Raw genomic sequence first — 23,105 nt, forward strand, 5'->3', positions numbered from 1 at the left:
GCCCGGGCAGGCAGCTCCTCACAGAGCGAAGACAAACACACCATACCAACATTTAATATTTATTATTATACCACTTATTTTGCACTGTAATGGACTATCTATGTATTTATGTTCGTCTACCTGAGCATCCTGGGAGAATTCTAAAACCTGGCAGCAGCTGGAGGTATTAATAAACCATAGCTTGCTTTCCACATGAATTTCATATCTGGAGAACAAAAAACCCCCGATTTTTAGACATTTTAATATGTTAATGCCAAGGTTTAATAAACAGCATTCACCTCAGGAGCATGAACTGGGCGAAAACCTGCACACTCGTGTCAAAGCGCAATGCTCGAAGCAGCACCTGTCAGAGAAGCGAAAGCGACGAGGCCGCATGTTAAAGTAACTCGTTTAAAGCACGGCGGAGGCCCACAAAAGCCCAGGGCTGGAGGTGGCCTTCCCTGGGCCAACACAAACGAGAGCCCCACGCGCCCGCCTTCAGCGCGGGGCCTCGCCGCGACACAGCGGCGGGGCACCCCCCCGCCCTCCCCTCAGCGCTCCTCCCCGCCGCCCGCCCCTCTCCCCGCCCGCTCCCGCTTTGGCGCCAAGGTGCCCAAAGAGGTCGGGCCAGCGGCGGGATGAGCGGCCACCAGTCCGGTCGCCACCTTAACGGGTAGGCTGCCCGCGGCCGGGCTCGCCTCCCTGCCGCCGAGGGCTGGGCTGAGGGGCCAGAGGCACGGAGGGGCGGCGGGCAGCGGGAGGCCGCGGCCGCGTGGTGCCTGTTCCGGGCTCTTCCCGCCCCTCCGCCGGCGGTTCCGGCCCCGGCGTGTGAGGGGACAGAGCGGCCGGTGTCCTCCGGAGCGGGTCGGGCCTGGCCGGGGCTCTGAGGCGGGCAGGGAGGGAGGGAGGGAGGAGGAGGAGGAGGAAGGAGCATGGCCGCTGAGGGGTCGCGGGCCGGGGGGGCTCCCCCTCACAGAACTCACGGGGGCGGTGAAGGGAAACACTCCGGTACTGCTCGGTTGGGGCTCGGTATTCCTACAAAGCGTTTGTATTTACAGGTTTGGTGGGTTATCTCTCAGGAAAAAAATTAATATAGGTAATTTTCAATGCACAGTAAGTAAACTTTTCAGTAAGGTTGATTTTTCCCTCCATCTCTCTCTCTCAAAACTTTACCTCCTAGTAAGGAATAGGGAATGATCCTACTTCAGTACCTGCGTGAGGAGAAAGATGGCAAGACTTAAGTAGAGGAAATGCCACGTTCACTTGATATAAAAGCGATCATAAATTATGAGACTTAAGGAAGGAGCTAGTACTGAAAGTCATCGAGAACACATATCCGGTTTGGCTTTTGGGGAACAGGAGCACTGCAGGTGCTTAAACAAAAATGTGGTTCTTATTTCAGTTTAATACATGCTTTATCTCTTTTCTCACCTTAAATTCTGTGAGCTGAGTGACAAAATACTGATGGCTGGTCTTCAGTAGCACACGATACTGGGGGAAAGAACTACTACCGTAAGTTGGGACATAATGCATGTGACATCAGAGATAAGAAAGTAGAGGAAAAACTTAAAAAAGAGGGAGAAGGGAAAAAAGTCTGATACCCACCAGTTCTCCTGTTGTACTATATTGTTGTGTAGCTGACTGTCATAATGGTCCTATGGAAAGATTTGAGGGGATATAATCTGTTTGAGGATTCTCCACTAAATTTTTCATTAAGATAGACCTTTTTTTTGGTAGCTGAATGAAACTTCTTCCATTTTTAGACGGTGTTACAGATTACTTGAAGCCTAGATGGATGAAAAAGAACTGAAAAGGGAGGCACTGTCTTCTAAATGCAGAATCTTTTTGTCTGTTTTCCTTTGAAATACTGTTTACACAGACTTTTCTACAGGCTACTAATCACTCTAGAATTTAAGGATATTTTTCCCCCTTTCTTCTTGAGCAGTTGTTACCTTCATGGCTTTCAGTTCCCATTATTTTTATTCATAAGTTCTTATGAGTTATCACAAGAATGAACCTTAATTGCTTATTTTACAGCTCACTGTAATATTTTCTAGAGTAGCTTTCATTCATGCAATTCTGGAACTTACAAATGAGCATAAGGAAGAGGATCAGCTGCCCCAAATCCATAAACTTAATTTTTCTGTGTGTGCTTGACTGCTAGCCAAGGCCTTGGCTTCTGCTCAATCAGAAATTAAGTGTTTTATACCCATTTCACACTCTTGCATTCCTGTGCACTGAGTTGAGGGAATTATCTCGCCAAACACGGTGATATTAAGTAGAAGTAATTGAGTAAGGGTTTCTTTTTTTTTATGTTCTCTTTGATGTAAGCCTTCTGCTCATTTTTCAGATATGCTCCTCTCCCTGTGAAGTTGGCACTCTGAGGGACCTCCACTTACACACAGTTCTGTATTTATTAGAAAAGTAAATAGTAGCTATTGTTGTGTTTTGAATAAATAGGGTTGCTAGGGAATAATTTAACAAAAGGAGATCTCACGATCTCTTAGTTGAGAGTACTGTTGTCTTTCTGGAACCTTTTTCCCAGAATGTTTTATTCGGTGCAGTTCTGCATTGTGTGCGGTGTGCCTCTCCAAAGGCATCACTGTGACTGTCACGTAGTTGGCAAATGTATTAAACTGATCATTTAAAGTCCAGTGATATTTTGGATTTTGTAAATCTGCTTTTGTGAGATATTTTAAATAATCACTTAAATTAGCTGAAGCACTTTCTTGGCGTTCCAGTTAACCTGTCAAAGCTCAATTTGGCATGGGGAGGGAGGTGTGAGGGCATGTCTTTAATTTCTTCATTCTGCTGTGAGCTTCTTGTTCTCTGAACACTCTTCTTTCTTAGTATGATGTAGGCCCAACCCTTTAGTTATGATGACTCAAGCCAGTTTGGGCACTCTCAGGATCACATACTTGATTTGTGTGTTTGCTTTATGGGCACTATTTACAATGTCTAACTGTGGGAGAGGTGTGCTGGTTACACCAAGAGCAGATGTTTCTCCCTCCTTACCTTGAGACCATGGCCTTAAAGATGATCCTCATTCATTCCAAGAACAAGCCGAAATTGCTAACTTGTAATGTGCCATATGTGAACTATTCAAACCCAGCAATTTATCTTTGATAAACAGCACCGTGTAGGTTCCTAAAGTACAAATTTTATCATGTGCTGGCATTGTCTTCACTCAAATAGCGTAACCTCTTCATGACAAGCTAACTGCAAGCCTCTAATACATGTTTTTAGTTATACAAATAATAATTAACAAAATACTTGTCTTCTAATGTTTATTTGTCTTACAAAAGTGCTGGTGCTAGTGTTGCTAGGAGATGTCTTGCTGCTTGCCTATGCTGTATTTTTCTGTGTGGCTGTATGTCGCTAGAAGGGTATCTCAGTCTTAAGCTCTAGTCCTTGGTAAGTGGAGCCCAAGAAGAAAAGTACTGTGCCATTTGTATTTTGATAGGCTAATTACTGTATTTGAGATGTTCCATTGGTTTGGTTTCCAAGTGTAGCAATGGTTGGCGAGAGTTTGGGGAAATTTGCAAAGCTTAAATATGTTGGGGAGTGCAAAGAGAGAGACATGTCTGTCTTTCCCCTCTTTAAGCTGAAAAGCACAGAAATTCCCCTACTGCGTCTTACACTGCCCAAGCATTCTTTCAGCCATAAGCAGGCAAGAGAAAAATGATGCATCACTTTTTTTTTTTTTTTTTTTTTTTCCCTCCTTCCTTCCCCCAAATAAACCCCCCAGTGCAGGGAAAGAAGCAACCTTTTGTGCCACTTTTATACATTATATCTAAGGGAAAAGTTCTTGAACCCTCCTCCTCTGTTTTTGGAAGCGTTTCATAGGACATAATCTCAAGAGAAATTTAGCAGGGGACTATCAGAATGGCCTCTGGTTTTTGCTGGTAAGTGTTGTAACGAGAGGCAAACTCCTGGCAATAGTGAGCACTTCTCGTAGGCAGAAGTACAAAATAGCTTAGATTAGAGGCTTGCAGTTAGCGCAGTCATCATAAAAAAGATTATGTTGTTTGGGGAGAAAGAATGTCAGTACATGATATACCTGAATCTTAGAAATACACAAAGTGTTATCTATAAAGGATAAATTGCTCCCTCTTTGAATAGCTCAGTGCTCTGAATAGCTCAGCCTTCTTATCTAAAACTGAAATTTGCAACCTCGCTTGGATGCCTTTCCCCTGAAAGGAAATGTTGCATATATAAGTTCCTGGAAAGCACATAACACTGATGGTTTTTCTGTTAAAATACTAGTGAATGTGCAGTCTTAGCCAGATTCTGATCCTGGTTACTTTAAACTTGTGCACATTAAAAGAATACAGTCTGTAATAACTCTAGCTATTTGTTGTTTGCTGATGGCTGTTTTTTTTCCATAAACTATAGTTTTGGCAATGAAGCATCCTGCAAAAAGCGAGAGGATTATTTGGAATGGCCTGAATATTTTATGGCAGTAGCTTTTTTGTCAGCACAAAGAAGCAAGGATCCAAGTTCTCAGGTAAGAAAGCAACGTATAAGAATAACATAACCTAATCTATATTGCACATCGCCTCAGATGCACATGTAGCACTTTCAGGGATTTCTTATTAAAAGTTATTTCAGTATATAGCTATTCGATTTTTAACATGGTCAGCACCTTTTGTTACAGAAATTCTCCTATTGGGCGTGACCTCATGTGTATAATTCTGTGTGTACATTTGCTGCTTGGAGTTTTGTAAATCTTCTTTTCATCTGGAGGTTAAAATAACACATGCATTTTCTCTCCTTTTTCCAGTAAATATAGTTACTGTTAGAGAAGGATAAAACTACTCGAAGTTTTACATAGTCATTTTTTAAGACACAGCATTTTACAAGTTCCTTTTCCTCACCTGTAAGAGTATAAAAATTCCCTTTTGTTTGTTCTTGCGTTGACTGGCGTTTTCTTCTAGTTTGGTTCCTCCCTCAGGTTCCCCTTCCCCCCCCCTGCTTTGCTCTCTGTCCCCAGTCTTTGCTTCTTTCATGTGCCCCAATGTTGAATACTGGTTTGAGGTGATTGATACATCTCCTGAAACATGCTGTTCCGCAGGGCCCAGTTGTCCTGTTAGTCTTCCTTTGTGTGAAAAAGTTCAGGAAGCAAATCCCAGAAAAGCCGTGGAATAAAATGCACGTTAACAGTCTGTTCAATTACTCTCTGGCTTCTGTACATTATGGCTCTTAGTTCTCTGAAGGTTATTCACTTAGGGCTAAATTTTTGTTATCCAAGAACTGGTTGATAAACACATTGTGTGAACTAAAATCTGTACTACTGCCATTTCAATAAATCTAAAATATGGGCAGAAAACATAAAAACGGGACACTTCATTCTGTAAGAAGGGTCCCTGTGCAGACTTGGATTGAGATAATAAAGGGTGGGAGTTAAAAGGTCTGGTATTTTGGTGCACGTTTGCATAAACAAACCACAAAGGTTTGTGAGCCTGTTTCTACACTGATGCATTTCTGTTCCATCTTCCATACCTTTTCTTTTGCTGCTGCTGCTCGTACTGCTGCTGGAAAAGCTATTTTGGGGAGTTGAACTGACAGAAAACTTAGTTTAGTAGGGTTAATTCAGTGCCGGTCCTGCGCCCTGAACTAGGTTCACTTCATAGTGGGACAAGGAACAGTGCTGGCAGGCTGGGATGGGGACTGCTTCACCAGAGGGGTAGCAGGGTTGTGTCTGCCCTGATTTATTTTACAGCTGCACCAGTGAGGTACAGTTGTAGCCTTGCTCACTAGATAGTGTGACTTAATATAAAGTGAAGCGTGTATCTCTTAAATGAAAACTGTGGGACTGACTTTTCAGGTCTCATCTTTCTTGTTGATGCATCATTTTGCCTGCTGTTTGTACTATATAAATCTGATTTTATTTAGGTCGGTGCCTGCATTGTAAATTCAGAAAACAAGATTGTTGGAATTGGATATAATGGGATGCCTAATGGCTGCAGTGATGATGTACTACCTTGGACAAGAACAGCAGCACACAGACTAGACACGAAATATCCTTATGGTAAGGCTTCTTGTGGTTGACTGGTCACGCTTATCATGTCCACATATGTGGAAGTTCAGCTGGTAAAATATCGATAATACTTTCTTCCACTCCCCTGATTTTGTTAATGTGCCCGTATGTGGTACATCAGGATAAAAATCACAGCTCTGAAAATAAATGGAAACAGTCTTTATGAAGGACTGACTTCCTGGTGAAATCAGGATTAGCCATTTTGGATTGTGTAGTGAAAATTTGTAAATATAACGGAGCTCATTAGCACAGAGTTGCAGTGTATGCAGACCATTGCTGCTTCTGAGTCTTCATCTCCGCAGAAATTACAGAGAGCATGGCTGGGCTTGCTGGGCTGTCTCGGGCTTCATGCCACGAGTGCTGTCTGCTGGGCATGGAAATAGAGTTGAGAGCAGCCTCGTGGCCTGGAATAGCTGATGTTGGGGAGGAGCCGTGGTTAGGACTGATAAGGAAGCTGGGAGTGTATGCTTCCTAAATCTCCCTTCTTCATCTTTCTGCTTTCACACCAGCTCCTGCTGCACCTCTGTGGGATGAGACCAATGCAGCAGAAGCCATGGGCAAAGGCAAAACGGGTATTGGGAGCTCCTTCATCCTGGGCTCAGGCATGGCAGGGGGAGGAATCACAAAACTGAACAAGACCCCTGAGAAATTTTCCCTTTCCCCTGCCTGGGTGGGGGGAAAGGAGCACTAGAGCTCAGCTTCTGCAAAGAGATACTGACTCTTTTCCAGCGTACGGTATTTATCTCTGCCTACTAATTCTATTTTTTACTTGTGACTTCTAACAATTGGTCTGATACAGAAATTAGACTTGCATGAGTTTTGACGTTCCCTGTGTTCACCCAGAGCTCTCTCTAAAAACCAGCATTACATTTCCTAGTTTCCCATAGCATTGAAGTGAAAGATGATATGCAGTGGCTCAGCACATAATTCATCAGTTTCATACTTGAGTTCTTAAAACCCTGGTACTTTGTCCTTGTTCACTTTACCAATTTATTATAAAACCTCTAACATTAACTCTTAAGCTGGAGACAGCTTCATATTATTTTTCGGAAGAGATGTATTCCTGATACTAGGGCCAGCTCCTGCCAAATCTTAAGTGTGCTCAAAAGCACAGAAGCACTGGTTTTACATACAGTGATGGTACCATAATGGTGCGACTTGGTATGACTGCTCTTTATTTATAGTGTGAAGAAACAAGTGTTAGCCCATTGATTAAATATAAAGCACTGAAAACAGAATATTGATTTTGGTTAAATCTTTATGCTGCTGTAAGGTCTCAGTTCTGAACTAAAATCAGTGTGGGTGGTCTCTGGGACCAGAGCATATTCCAGGCACTCAAATATACACTGACCAATTTAAACTAAAAATGCTGTATGAATTTGTGAGGAATATTTGTAAAAGATGACCTGAGAATTTTTTTTTTTTTTTAGTTAACTCTGACTCCAAAAAATGTGGAGTAAAGTAAAAATCTCTAATACATGATGTTTAAAAAAATGCACTAACCAATCTAACAGCTTCGAGAAATGAGTTCACTTCTAGGAGTTGGTCTAATTCCTAAGTAACCCTTCCCCCCAGGAACCTTAGTCTTCACCTCATTAAAAAAAAATCACAACTTCGAAACATAGAGTGTCTGCTGTGATGAATAAACGACCTATTTTGTAATTCACAGATCATTTAAACTCTAGCAATTTCTTATTAATCTTGATAGCACAGTTGACAGACCAGACAAGTATATATATTAAAAAAAAATCTTATGCTTTAAAAAATTCTGGTAGATGCAGAGACACATAGAATTGCTGCTAAAATCTCATTAAACTGTCATGTTTTCCTTTCCACTTTTGCTAATCATAACAGCACTTGTGTAAATTGAACTTTTTAGCCTTGCTTTTTCCTGACTAGCTTGTTCGGAGATGGTACAATCTTACTGTGTGCTCCATTACCTTATCATGGGAATGCTGGCACCTTCATCACTAGAGCTGCACTCTGGCTTATTAGGGGAAGCTGATGGTAGCTTGGAAGATGTCTTCTAGAGCTACTTCATGCAGCTGCAGTGCAGTGCAGTGGATCTGAATGCTGACCTCCTGGTTTTATGTACTGTTGTGGGTTAGGTGTAAACATTAGCTCACTTCCCATTTGCTTTGGACTACTCTGACTAGCTTTCTCCAGAACAAAGCCTAAGTATTGCTCTGCGAATGGCTCACTCAAAGGCTGTTCCGGAGGGCAGGGAGGAAGAAAGGCTGGAAGAAAACTGTCATCCTGTATAGGCTTGTAATGCAAAGCCTGCTGAGATGGTATGCTTAACCCTCCTCCCTCCCTCAGGCCATACTGGGGGATATGCAGCACATACTCTGGTTCATGCTGTGAAAATACCACTCTGGTGGGCTGCAAAAAGTCATCTCACTTCTTTATGCACTTTGAACCGAGACATACAAAATAAGTATGTGGTGCCGTGGGATTTGTGGAGCCTTGAGGAAACCCGGGGCCAAGTGCTGTGTAGTTCTGATGGAGCCCCGAGTAAGGTGAACAGGAGCCAGCCTGTGCCAGTTGGCCTCAGGGCCAAGGGTCAGTTTAGCAGCACAGACATAGCAGGGGATTGGACCCAGAGGTTATCTCTGCAGAAGTGCGTTAGATGATCCTATAATAAATTTACTGAGCTCCAGCAGAACAGATGGATGCATTGACCCCACAGCTCTGATCAGATTCACTGTTTCATGGCTAGAAAACTTCCAATTTCCACCCTAAATTTATTTGTGGTTAGTTTATACATTCTTATGTGTGCCAGCATTGTTTTTTAGCTTTTCTTATTCACTGCGATTAATCCTTCCTCCTTTCCCTCCTTCCCCATGCACTTACCGATGACAGTAACCCTTTGAACTTTTGTTGTGAGGCTAAACAAGTCCCGTCACTCTTAAATTTTACTGTATCTTGAAACTTGTTGGCTTGAAATTCAACAGTGTTTCAGTTATCTGTGTCTGCTGCAATATACTGTACATATCTTACCTGTACCCTCAAGTGTGGGTTCTGCTCAGCTCAGTGTTAGGGAAAGGGTCATGCTTGATTAAAAAAATTTGTATTTATCCGTATCTAAGTGTAACCTGAGCTGCTACTGAAAGAAAGCATCAAAATGCGGTAGGTGGTGCTCACTTTACCTTAGAGGACACAAATGTTTGCAAGGCGTTTGGATATTACAGGAATAGTGATGTGGGTCACCTGTATTGATACTATGCATTCCTTATGAGAGTCTTGAAGCAGATTAAAACTTTTTTCCTTCTAGTTTTAGCGTATATTTGAACGGGTTGGTAGCATAGCCTTGTTATGTCATAAAGCACAGGGTGTTTTGCAGAATGCTATTTTTCAGAGCACAGAATTGGGCTTTCATTGTTATGTTGGAACTGGCTCTTTCCAGGCTGCCAGTCAGTGACAGGAGCAGGGATGTTTCTGCGCACATGGCAGAAACAGAAGCCAGTTTTGAACACCTGCTTTACTAAGATGTTATTAAAAGCTCTTCCTGAAGCATTGTGTTCAGTACTGTGTGCAGAAGCTTCTTAATAATTAGACGAAATTCTGGCTTTCAGTGTCAAAATTGGATGCCCTCTGTTTCTGTTAGATGAATTCAAGGATTTGATGATGCTCAGTTTCCTCTCACCAATAATTTAAAATACTACATTTTTCTCCTATTAACGCAAGTCTTCCCACTAACGCTAGTTGCTGTGCTCCTGTTATGCCCTCTGTCTCCACTGTAATCTAAGAACATCCATTTGACAACCAGTGTCTAATTAAGAGAGTTTTAAATTAAAATGACTGGCAAATTTAGAAACCTCTGAGCAATAGAGAAAATATTGAGTAAATATGCTTACAAATATTTATACAGGTTCAGATATGATAAAATATGTGCTGTGGCAAAAAGTATGCTCTAATTGAACGGTACCTGCTGTGTAAAACGAAACAAACTGTTATCAACATTTCCTCCTGTTAGGATTATGAGCTTTTCTTCAATTTTTTAGAGATGAACACTCAGAGATATTCCGGCAAATGTTACTTTTGTAGAAGCTGTTATTTTGACAGCACAAAACTTGATAAGGCACTGTGAAGAAGTGTGATGCTCACTCTCCAATTGGCAGTGCAGAGCTGAGGCTTCAGCTGTAAAGGGGATCCATAGGAGACAGTTTCTACCTACAGCCACTCACTCTCTTGTCCTGCATCGATTTCTGGCCAATTCTGGTGTCATTCTGGCATCTCTAGAAAGTTTGGAGATTTGGAAACACCAAGAATAATATCTCTCATTCTGCTTGCCCACTAAGAAATGCCTCTCTGTTCTGCTGAGGGTAGAATGAAGTTGGAGCAGGATGGGAGGAACTGGGAAATGGGGTGGATTAGCTAATGCTTCTCTGGTTTTGAGAGGGGCTTCTTTGATGTTCATTCTCTGATGTTCATAAATGGGCTGTGTGGTTCCCATCTGCACTTCCCAGTTCTCTTTTTTTCATGGAAGTAAGCAGCGAGGCTGGGGCTGTTTTCTGACTGCAGTCTCAAGAGACCAGGACTCCAGTGAAATCTGGTGGTGTTCTCCTTGCCTCCCTGCCCTGACCACAGCAACTGCTCTTCAGCATGCCGAGCGAGGATGAGAGCAGCAGCAATGGCTGAGGGCAGTGGCCGCCCAACATCAGTGTCCTGCCTTCCCCATATGCAGTGTCCAGCAACCATCCCTAAGCTTCACAAAGGTTGAAAAAAGATTGTTGTCATTCTACAAATTCCAGATCCATCAAGCACTGTCCCCAGTGGCTGTCACTTCAGACCCTGTTCCTTTCAATAATATTTCGGTCCCTTCCTTATCCTTGCTATGCCCAGTGTCAAGGGTCCAGCAAGTAAAGAATAACTGGGAGGTAGAGCTTGGACAAAGATGGGGTGGACAAAGGCTGAACATGAAAAGGTGAAGATTTTTCCAAAGACCTGAGAAGTGGGCCAAATTCCAGAACTCCCTGTATGCATTTCTGTGCCAGGTTGATGTTGAAGAAGGCCATGCTATTACCTTTGGGAACCCATAATACTTGTTAAGTTGGTTAACATAGCAGTATAAAAACTTAGGTTGATAAATAAATCAAAACTTCCTGCCTGACCATGTATATGCATTGAAATGTATTCTTTTCAAATGTAACACCATATTTAGTGCATAACTTCTCAACATTCCTAGTCCATCTCAGTTAGTAACTAATCACATAAAAAGGTCACTCCCCCCAGCCCCTCCTTTGATTGCTTCTTAAAAGGTGACATGTTATGGTGGTCCCTATCCCAGGCTCTTCATCAAGCATGTAAGCCTTTCAACAGTATTAAGAACTGCTTTGACTAGTCCTATGCTTCTTATGAAATCACTAGTCAGAACACTTTTAGTAGGTGGGAAGGGTACTTCTGACTGCAACTAACTTAAGAGCGTGTTCATGTTAAGTGGTTAATCCTGAAAAATGACCATTAATAGGGTAAGTAGGGGTCTCTTATTTACAGGTGGGCTTAAGGATGAGTGCTACCTCATACATGCAACACAAAGCAGTATGCAATGAGAAAAGATAGAAACGCTAGCAATTAATACTACCAGTAATGAAGCAGTCATTCCTCTGCTGCTTTTTTTTTTCCCTCCCTCTCGCGAATATAGTAGCAGGTGGTGGGAATGTCAGAACACACACTAACTTCTCGTTCCGTGGTTATTTCTTCAGCTAATGAAGCCTTTCGAGAATACTTTTCAAGCCACTTTTCCAGAACTGGAAACCAGCATTGCAGACTTAATATTATGTTGGCTATACATGAATATATTTTTTTTTTAAATCAAAACACTGGGGTGCCCCATAGGGTATTGTAAAAATTATTAGTTTTACTAGTCTATTTAAATATACAGTTTTCAGAGTTCTGAATACTGTGCACCTATGAAAGGATATTTTAAGTTAGCTTCTTACTGTCTGAAAGACAGCAATATGTAACTTAACAGGTTACAAAACTTCATAACACTCCAAATGTGAACTACTTATTAACAAGAGGGATTTTGGACTCCTTGATTTGTTTTCAGTCTCTCACTAACGCTCTGTACAAAGCTGGGCAGGTCTATAAGAAAAAGCTGGGGCTAACAGACTCTCTTACCTATAAATTGGTAACAGTCAATGCCTATCTGCCAGAGACAGGGGATTGTGAGCAACAGGGAATGAAGAGTGATGGGACAAAGCCTAAAAATATTCGTCTGATGCATCTACCTTCTTAAGGACCATATAGCATAATATCCCATACAGTAGCAGACGTCTAGGGAAATGTATAAAACAAAGACACGTGTGACGATAGTTCCCCAGAATGTTCTTCCGAGTTCCAACAACTGAGCCAAAATGGTTTTGTATTTAATAGTCCAGTAGATGAAAAAGAAAAATATTGGAAGGAAAAAGATGAATTTTGGAATCAATGCAAACTTCTAGTGCCATACTACTTTCTGCAGTAAGTGCAGTAAGAAATACTTGGTTAGGCTACAGTGTGCATGAAAAACCTGCCTCCCTTTGTTTTTGAAACAAAAGCCTGCTGCGTTTGTTGGACACCCTGCTGCTTTTTGTCTTGGAATGATTAGTCGCTGTCTCTTATTACTGTCTCTGTCTTCTTTCCACACTGGAGAGTTGTAATTGTTCTTAACTTCAGATTGTGTTAGGATGATCAGGAGGCAAAATTTCTCTTTTCCCTCGCTCCAGCTGATTATCTTCTGTAAGTTATTTTTGGCCTGGAATTGTTTTTGCTTGGGAAGAGGTTTGTTGTTGAAAGTTTATAGAAATCTGATGAAAGAGCCTCTCTTTCTCATCAGCTCAGGAAGGAAACTTGTTGTAGTACTAATAATGAAACTTGTCTGGTTTTATGGCTGAAGATTTCGGAGTTTTAGTGAAGGAAAAATATTTACTGAAGGAATTAGAGTTGAGTTTTTTTAGTTCTGTGAGCCTTTGAAAACATTCCCTCACCCTTCCATCTGGAGGCCTTCCATATTTGAGCCTGCTGCCTGGAACATAAGTATATCGTTCAAAGAAACTTAAAAGTGATTTTTCTGTCCTGTTGACATAACCTAGTTGCAGTTGCGGAAATAATGATACTCTTTCACTCAGTCCTCTGTAACCCCAGAAAAATAAGGCTATATAAGATTAGCGCAACTCAGTAATATATTTGGAGTTTTCTAAATGTATAGGTTCATGTAATTGTTTTTCTTGTACACTTAATGGCATACGTTTACAATAAAGTGTGACCCAATTACAGTTGCAATAGAAACAATAATAGTAATCGAAACCTTAATGTGATGGTGCTTGGGTTGTGGGGGGGTTTTTTTGTTAATTTCCTATTTTTTATGTTAGTTTCTGGCTTTACTGGTTATGAGAAGTTATGTGGACAGCATGGCCATGGTGATGCTGGGGACTGCTTGCAGAAGTCAATACTGAGCTTTCTTTAGCACGTGTTTGGTCCTTTGTGGCTTGTCTGCATGGGAAAGCTTGCCCGCTGTAAGTTGGGCTGTAAATTTGTACTGCGTTAGCTGTTATGTAAAAAATTCCATGTAGACATTTAGCACATACGGAAAACATTTCTATTCAGCAAGGATTCCCGTGTGTTGAAGGTCCTGCACTCGATTATTCTTTGTCTGGTGAGATCATTCACACAGAGGTCAGTATATAGTAGCAGGTATACTATGAACTTGTACCATGAAACTTTGCCTGGTTTAATTTTCGCATGTACACAAGGGAGAGGAAAACTACTTTTTTTTCTTTTTCTTTTAATCTGTTCTTCAAGCAGTGGAAAAACTCTTAATGTCGTCTGCACATGCAGGTCTCTAAATGAGCTCAAACCCACACCGCATTTCAGCACCTGTTTATGAATTAAGTCAGGGCAGCAGGCAGTTTCTTCGTAGGTCGGTATATAAATTATGCAACTTGCTGTCATTCCTAGGAGTAAACAGGAAGTTCTTGCAGAGATACTAATGTTTTTTTCAGAGGTTCCTGGTGGACAACAGAAACTGTGCTCTTCTCACCCGTGTTCGTAACACATTAGATAATCTGCTGATGTCTACAGCATAAAAACTTAAACCCTCAGGTGCGATCTGTCCAGAAAGAGCTGTTGTGTTATGGTGGAATAAGGCTACCTGGCCTAGCTCAAATCCATGGAGAAATAGAGGACTTTGTTTTTCTGCTTGGGAAGTCTGGCACCTTTTAATGAGCAGTAAACTCACTTTAATATTAAAGCTGGGACGTTTTTATGGTTGAGTGTGTCTTGTGTATTCTTGGGGTGAGAGAATCATGTAGCAGCGCTGAGCTGTTCTGAGACCCAGAGGACAGAGCTGCTGGGTTTTACTTCGCGATTCTCCTGCCTTTAAGAGCGCACAGCGTGCTCTTATAACCATAAGACTGTTCCTATCTGTGCATGTAAACACATAAATGAGCTGTTTTATACTGGCAATTAGATACTCCAGAGAGTTATGAAGCTGTGAGATATTGCTTCACTTAGGGTGGTTGCAACTACTTGGCCCACAGCCTACGGCTTTGTTGCCTGCAATAGGTGTTAGCAAATGGCAATGCTAATGTGCTTAATGATATCATTACTAATCGGCAGCCTGGTCACAACAATTGACCTTCATTGATCTTGGTATTTCTACTTTTATTTCTTCCTCTGCCCTTTATGACAAGCTGTGCAAGCTATTTGCCTTTGAAAGGATGTAAGGAGTTATATTGTAACACTTTAATTTTAGTTTGACTGATTTATTTTAATGAATGGTATTATGAATTGTTTCTTTTCTTTTTTTTTTTCCCCTTAAATCAGTGTGCCATGCCGAATTGAATGCCATCATGAACAAAAACTCAGCTGATGTGAAAGGATGCAGCATGTATGTTGCCTTATTTCCATGTAATGAATGTGCAAAGCTCATCATCCAGGCAGGTAAGGAGTAGTGCCAGCTTGATTTGTCAGGGTTGCAGTGCTGCCTGCTCGTTGGTATCTTATCAGGGATGTATTTGATGTTAAATTGCTGCTGTTAGATCTAAATTAATTGCACTGTCAACTTCATAAGATGCTACTTGTGGGGTTTTTTTGCATCTGAATGGTGCCAAATTTTTCCAGTGCTAATTGCATCTTCTGTGATTCTAAGCGTGCTTCTAATTTAGGTTTGTAACTTCTTAGACCAGGAGCTGCCAAAGAACAACACAGGCTTTGCATATAATTACTGTCAATTTTACTGTGCTCTGACACACTGAATAGAGTAGGGCAGAAAGAAATAAACTTCTGCATGACAAAAGGTCTGTTGGGAGTATATACATGAAATTTTAATTTGAATGTGATGCATGGTAGATATTTGAAGATTTTAAAATATCTTTGCTCATAAATGTCAGAAGACTTCTATGATCCTACTTTAATTATGTCTTTCATTACAATTGTTATAAATCTGTGCCACTGCAGCAAGTGTGCTGGCCTAAACGTGTCACCTTTTTTCAGATTAGGCAGTATCTGCAGTAGGCTTCAGTTCTGTAAAAATCTCCGCTTAAGGTAGCGTATATTTTGCTCATTGAGTAAATCTTGCAACCCTGGCATGGATTGCTGTTCTGGGGAGTTTCTCTCGCCACTAATGGGCCCAGGAATCTAGGAAGAAAGTAGCAAATGGAATGCTGCTTTATTTTGGTCGGTAAGGTTTGAAATGAAGAGAGGTGGAGGGGGAAAGATAATGGTATTCCGTACTTGTGCTACATTTCTCTTATTTATTGAATCAAAATCAAATGGTCTTCAAGGCAGCTTGTCCTCAATGTAGTCACTCATCCTCTTCCTTATGCGCTTAGGTCAGCACTAAATTGCAATATATTGATATTCATGTCTGGTAAATACCATAAGATGTTGATAGGCTCTGAAACGCTTGTCAATCCTCCTGGGTCAGCCTTTACGCCTCTCCCCTGCCTAAGTGATTTAGGCATAGATCATTCAGCAATTTGGGACAGCATGCGTTTATGAGGATTTGAACCTGGGATTGGGAGTTATTTGTAAAACAGAGACCAAAAGAAAAAAGCATCCTTTTATAGCTATGCATTTAAAAGGGGAATAGGATTTGGGGTTTAAGTTCTTTGTAGAGGATTTTATTTATATTAGAGAGGTAGGAAGATAATTTTCAATTACTTGGGAAAAAATGCTTAATTTCTAGTCTGTCTGTCTTGTGTTTTTTCCCCACAAGTCCTTGATTCTGGTTTTCTGAGTTAAACTTAAGTGAAAAGGGAGAAAAACATTTTCTAACATTTTGGAAAGAACTCTCTTCCAAAACAGCTCTATATAGTCTTATTCTTAAGTACAATCCATAGTGTTCTGGGAATTAGAGGTGTACCAAGGGGTTCCAGAGCATGTGGATGAATGCTGCCTTTTCTGATTTTGTGTACCAGACAGTTCTGTTTTCCAGTGTAATTCTAACATTTTTTTTCTGTATGACTTTTTTAGGCATAAAGGAAGTTATTTTTATGTCTGACAAGTATCATGACACTACAGAAATGACAGCTGCACGGCGGATGTTTGATTTAGCAGGTATTATATACAGGTAAGAGATCTTTGGATTAACTTTATTTTTATTTTGGAGAGAAAGAAAATGGTGTGTGAGAGAGACCAGCTTCAGGGCAAAAGTTTTTCTTCTTTGCATCGTGCAGCATTTTACTCTTTGGTAGCGTTTGTAGATGGCTTGCTCTGTATGCCTGCAGAAGATACTGGATTCACAGACTGTTGCACCATTCTTTTTGCCTTGTGTGTGGTTAAATTTCAATTTTATAACGTTGTATGAGAAAATGGTCCATTTGGAATACTCATTTAATTCCTGGACTGCAAGTGAAATTTCAAATGTGATCATGGTTGGTTACATTGTACTGGGGAGAGTCATCGCTGACCCTGCTCTGAGCAGGACATTAGACTAGCTGATCTCCTGAAGTCCCTTAAACCTCAAGTATCCAGTTCATTTATTTGGTGGATTACCTGATCCTTATTGAAACTTCAGTATCATTTTGTTGCAGTCAATTTGGGAAGGTGTCAAAGCAGTCACCCATAATTAATTCTTGGTGCCTGTAGCTGTCCAGTCTTCTTTGGTCAGCTTTTCATGTGAGAAAAGGATAAAACTTGGAATATTTGCCTTAAAGTAATGAGAATCTGAAAAATGTTTGAAGAGTGGGGTTTTTAAAGACACTGACAGAGATACCTAAAGACAATCTGTTCAACAGCTAGTTTGATAGCAATAACATGCTGTGGGTGAGGCTAATTATGCAGTCAGGGAGGCTTTGCAACTCTAAAAAGTTTTACAATATTAATATAAAGACTTCGAAAAATTTGCAAACATAACAATTCTGACAGATAAAATTTTAGGATGAAAGGCACCTACTGGGCTAAGAAACATCCGCAAAAAAACACAGCAGTACTTGAAATTCAGTTTCAGTCTTTCAGTATATTTCCTGTCTACTAAGACTATTTGACTAAGAAGCATAAATCATTCTCTTGCAAGTCAAATCTTGTAACTTCCCCAGGGTGAGAAGTGTTTCTCGCATTTCGGATTGCTATTCTGGACCAAGTATTCAGAGTTCCTGTGGTCAGCAGCGAGTGCTTTTCTGTGTTGACTGTTATTCATTCTTGTATTGATTGTTAAGGATGTAGGTGGTACTTAATGAATCTCTTGAACTGAACTGCAGAGCTTAATTAGGCACTAAATCCACACTATTTGCATAATCCTTTGTTTACTGGTAGACTGGAAAATATATGCTCGGTCCCCAAATACCTTCCTCTCTAATTGCTGCAGCAGATGCTCTAATGATAATAAAAGGAAACATTTTGTGGTGGTATTAATTTTACAGTTCTAAAGTTACAATTTTTAAATGATTCCCTCTTAACTAGTTTGGTTTTTTCCCCAGTATGATGCATAATGTGATCTATTCCCCTAGCATAAAAAATGTTTTTATATAGGCAAAGTTTGAAAGTGTTCTTTGAAAACTTGGCAGGCAAAAAGTGATCAAAATATTTATCAAAATATATTTCAAATATCTTTTATATACACACACGTATACATACGTGTGTGTATATATAATACATATGCAGTATATTAAAATATTTTTAGGGATACATATATGTGTACCTATATCTGTAAATATATATAAAACATATTCGAAACGTAAATATATATGAACAAAAATCCCAGCCCTGGTAACATGATGCCACCACCTGCAGCGAAGTTGTTAAAAGTCCTTTGACTCCTGGGTAATTTATGAACTCCAATAGCCAAAGAATGCACAGGCTAACCCACCCCATGTGTCTTTTTTGTCTTAGTCTTTCTTGTCCAGGTTTCTCTCAGTGTGGTGCACTATAATTGGCTCCCATAGAGATGAAAACTATGTGAATCCAAGAAGGGTTTTTTTTTCTTATTCCTTCAAAAATTTAGCTGGAGCTAAAGCAAGCAAAATGTTTTAACTACTCACTAACTAATATCTGTATTTTTCTTTATTTTAGGGAATTCAAGCCAAAGTGTAACAAGATCATCATTGACTTTGATTCAATTAACAGCAGACCAAGTCAAAAGCTTCTGTGAATTAAGTCTCATTAAGTCTCCAGAAGAGTGTGATTATCCTTTTCTAAAAAGCTGCTAATGCCTTTCATCTTCAAGTTACTTGCAACTTTTTAATGGCTTCTGTAGCTAAAGTAGACTTCTAAGAAATCCAAGGCATAAAATGTCCCCCTCACTTCATCTTGTCATGTGGAATCTAAATCTACTTAAAATTTTTTAATGCCTTTATCAAAACTGCTTAAAAAGTATAGAGACATGCAGATGAGACAATATAATGTATGTAAAGAAAACTGTTCTGATTCTTGCTGTATTCCTCACCACCTGCTCTGATAGGCTGTCAGCACTGATTTAACTCGGCTGAACAGCAGTACTTGCTGTAACCAGCAGTACGTTGGAATACGCTAATATATGTTGATCTCTCTATTGGATATGCGGATCTAAATAGCTGATCCTAACAAAGGACAAAAAATGTTATCCATGCAAATACTAATCTTCCAACTAACACTACACTAATATTTAAAAGGTTATACAGCTTTAAGAATGTGTGACATTCTGTGTGCGCTATCCAACAAATAAAATACTGATTTGTCTTTTAATTGCTATTTAACGCTGTCATACCTGGGGAGGGGTGAGAGGGGAAGTTGTTCTGAGAATGGTCCCTGCCGGACTGAGCTTCACAGGTGCTTTCAAGTCCTTGTTTTCCCCAAGGCTCCAGAATTGGAGGGGGCTGAGGGAGTAAATCATTTGGCTCTTTACCTTTTGGACTCTTACTTGGAGTTGGTTTTCATGTGTAGAAGGAAATTATTTTATTGGTCTGAGCTGTTCCTAGACAATCCAACAGAGCTCAGTCTTAAAATCAACCTATAAGGTAACTGAGTCATTTTTTTGTCCTTTGAGAGAAATCAGAGATAGTCAACCCATATCCGTATCCGTGCCAAAAGAGGTAATTATGGTGTTAGCTTGTTTCCCAGTGCTGGTGTAGTACCTTCATTTTCATAAATGTTGCCTAAAATAATATCCTTTTTAATTTTATCTTGAGATCTGGGAATAGATTTGAGTTCCTTTTCTCTAATTTGATTTTTTAAAATTAAATATGCCTAATGGCTTTGTTTAGATAACATTGATGGTTGGTTTTGTGTTTTTTTTTAAATGTGGTTATACTTCAATGAGCTTTTATTTTCTCTATAAAAGCTTTGTTTCATATTTTGGGACATTATGTAATTTGGCTTCATACCAGTATTATTAAAGTCTTATTAAAATCTACTACATTGAAGTAGACTCATAATTATAATATTAAGCCATGTGCTTGGCTCCAGAGTGCTGCTGTTTTTGCAATCATATGCAAAGCATATTTTGTGCATTTGTGATATTACATAAAGTGTAATGCTCATGAACCATTTGGCTACTAAAGGGAGCATTGTAATGTGTTATAAGATGTGTCCATTTATAAAGTAATTTCTGACTTTCTCTTTTTTTCCTACAACTGTTTTCCACCTCAAAATTGGTCTGTGGCTCACTGCCAGGAGAAGAAATTTGCACATATGTGGAGGGGGAGGGTGAAACCTGAAAAATTACTTTAATAAAATGTCACTAAAACAGCTTATACACATCTTTTTCTTTGGCCTGAATTAATAAGTAGAAGCATTTTGAGTTATACTGATCTGACAATGGGACAGAGGGGAGAGAAGCAGCAGAAATTTTGGGTTTGGCAGCAAAATTGCTGTTTTCTTCATAGATAATTGCTGATCTAAGTTCAGCCTTAAAAGATAGATGCATTGTGATTCTGGTTACTTTAAGTATTTTTCTGTCAGGCCCTGGATAATGGGAATGTATAATGTGCATAAAAACTCAGGAGTTTTTTGAATCAATGTCCAGGTGTTTTTAGGAATGTGCTGGTTTTTATGACGACTCTTTTTTTTTTTTTTTCCCCAGGACTTTCCTGTTCATGTAACAAAAGAGTAGTACTGGAGAATATGAGAGGCTTTTAGATTCTTCCGATCAATTTTTGATCTGATAGAGCCACATATACAAGCTTTCAGAGCAATTGTCAGTTGACTCAGGTTAGTTAAGTGGGTTCTCTGATTTCCAGGGCAACCTTATGGAAAAAGCGGACGCACAGCTCTTGAGACAGTGTGTGCTTAGTTTGGGGTTAATGTTTTAGAGAAAATCTTAAAGAAGGTTTGGCCTTTTGTGTGCATGCCCAGAAATCTGTATGCTTTTGGCTTTTTTTCTTTTAATAGTTCAGGAGATAGTGCTTTGACTTCCAAGTAAAGAATTATTAGTCGAGGAAACAAAGGAATCAGGTAAATACAATAAACTGTGTTTCTATTCTTGAAGCTCAAGCTCAAGATGAACAGAACCGTTTGGGCTGGAAGGATCTCTTGAGGGCATTTAGTCACCCCTCACTGAAAGCACCATTCACTTACAAGTTAGATCCAGTTGCTCAGGCCTCATCTGGGTTAGTATCTCCAAGAAGTGGGATTCTGCAGCCTTTCTGATCATCCATTCCAATACTTGACCCGCACTGTGTCTTTTTCTTTTTTCTCCAGTTAGAATTTCCACTGCTACAGCTTAGGTCCGTTGCCTTTTGTTGTATGTGTCTGAAAAGGGTCTGTCTGTCTCCTCTATTACCACCCGTTAGGTAGCCCAAGTCAGTGCTTAGGTTCCCCCCACCTTTAACCTTCTCTTCTCCAGGCTGAACAAATGCCTTTCCTGTGCATCATGTGCTCCATCCTGTCACCACCTCAGTGTCCCACCACACTGTCTGTCTCGTACTGGGGAGCCCAAAGATGATGCTACTCCAGATGTGGTCTGAATAAAGGAGCACAAATAATCACTTCTATTGACCTGCTGGCTACACACTTTCTAGTAGAGCTTGGTATGTGGATAGCCTTCTCTGGTGCAAGGGCACTTCACCTCTTGTCCACCTGGATTCCTGGGTCCTTTTCTTCCAAGGTTCCTTCCACCCAGCCCACTGTTGTTCTGTTCCTGGTGAAGGACTTCATTATGTTTCCATCAACGCATTCCTCCAGCCGTTAATACAGCTGGACTTTGAACTGCTGACTCTTTGAGCCTGATGGCTTACCAACGTGAGACTTCACAGGTCGTGTCGTGGCCACCAGCATCGCTCCTGTGGTAAATCACACCCCCCGCCAGCTTGCCAGGGAAAGGGCTGAGCCTTCATTAGGCGTTGCTTGAAAAACCCAGTGCAGGGAGCTGAAAGGAGACTCTGGGGAAGCACTTTGGTAGTTCCTTCAGGAGCATTAATTGGAGGAAGAAATCACATTCAAATAAAACGCTGAGATCCTATCCAGTTCAATATAACTATCTTAAAGGTTATATCTAAATCCTGCCATCATCTAGATTTTCCTTCTAAATATTATTCCGTTCCCCTCTCAGAGAACCCAAGGAACTGGCAATCTTATTTACATAAATTTCATTTAAGAAAGGGTGGTTTCACAGGCTGGCGTACTGAATGAGAGCATAATCTCCATCTTTGAAGCTTTGATCACTAACTGAGCATTTTATTGCTTTGTATATTAGGAATATTTTCACAAAGGTAACAAAAAGTATGCTGTGACCGATACAATCGTTCTGATCTCCAAAATAGCCTATGATAACATTGGCAGTAAAAGCTCTTCTGGTGCATCACTCAGCCTGAAATCTCTGTGTACATAACTGCAGAAGCTGCAGTAGTTCATCAGCTACCAAAATGAATCTTGCAGGGATTTTAAGCTGTTGAGAACAAGCAAAATAAACAAAAATTCTGACTTGCTACTCTTGGCTTTTCTCTCTGAAGCTGGGAGATGGGAGTCTTTATGCCAGTGAAGTGGGACGAAGCACAGGGGCCTCACCTGAGCGCCCTGAAGCAGCGGCTGGGTCTCAGCCAGGGGCCTGGGGTCTTTATGAGGTGGGGCTGGGGCTGTGGGGAGCCTGGGAGCTGCTGGGGAGCGGCATGGGACGCGCGACAGAGCAGCAGGCAGTACTCTGTAGTCACCCAACGGGGTTGGTGTGGGTTTCTACTACACTGAGAGCACTTAGAGATGAAGTACAGAAGTGACCACAGCTGAAAGGCCATTTATTTGCAGCTGTTTCTTCTCAGTTGTAGGTAAGAAAAGGATTTATATAATACAGGGCTGAAAGTGTGAGGTACCAACTCCTCCTCTCTTCAGTGGTGATGGCTCAAAGGGTTTGCACCACTAAAGCCTCTTTTAGTGGATTTCTCTCTCCCTTCCCTTTAAAATCCAGGTTTATCTAATGTAAAACTCTCTCTGATTTGAGAACAGAGGGGTAAAACTTGTTTCAAGTGCTTAGTCTGCATCTGCTCCGTGTTCTCAGTCTTGGGAACTACTGAAAGGCACAGGGTGGAAAAGCATTAAACAGAGCTGACTGCCTAAGAAACCCTGTGTCAGACCTTTAAATCCACGTTCCCTTCTTTTTACACTTATCTCACCTGTTTACTTTCTTGGGCTTGAAGGAAATGAGGGGAAAAAGGAGGAAAAGAAAAAAAAAAAAGGATTTATGAACTGTCTATGC

General features: G+C 40.6%; 1 protein-coding gene across 4 annotated transcripts; it reads left to right on the top strand.

Moving 5' to 3' along the window:
* Nucleotides 1–553: 553 nt before the first annotated feature.
* Nucleotides 554–22,280, top strand: DCTD (dCMP deaminase). 4 transcript variants are annotated; one of them, XM_063336916.1, is made up of 7 exons: nucleotides 729–843; nucleotides 1,038–1,075; nucleotides 4,375–4,486; nucleotides 5,875–6,010; nucleotides 14,828–14,944; nucleotides 16,478–16,574; nucleotides 18,515–22,280. In XM_063336916.1, exons 3-7 carry the CDS (start codon nucleotides 4,436–4,438, stop codon nucleotides 18,591–18,593), a joined length of 480 nt encoding a protein of 159 aa, XP_063192986.1. In that variant the 5' UTR covers nucleotides 729–843; nucleotides 1,038–1,075; nucleotides 4,375–4,435; the 3' UTR covers nucleotides 18,594–22,280. The 4 variants fall into 4 exon arrangements, with proteins under 4 accessions (XP_063192984.1, XP_063192985.1, XP_063192986.1 ...); XM_063336914.1 differs by lacking the exons at nucleotides 729–843; nucleotides 1,038–1,075 and adding an exon at nucleotides 554–652 and having other exon boundaries at nucleotides 18,515–22,275; XM_063336915.1 differs by lacking the exon at nucleotides 1,038–1,075 and having other exon boundaries at nucleotides 709–843.
* Nucleotides 22,281–23,105: the final 825 nt, after the last annotated feature.

This window comes from Chroicocephalus ridibundus, chromosome 5, assembly GCF_963924245.1.
Source record: "Chroicocephalus ridibundus chromosome 5, bChrRid1.1, whole genome shotgun sequence".
Taxonomy (NCBI): Eukaryota; Metazoa; Chordata; class Aves; order Charadriiformes; family Laridae; genus Chroicocephalus; species Chroicocephalus ridibundus.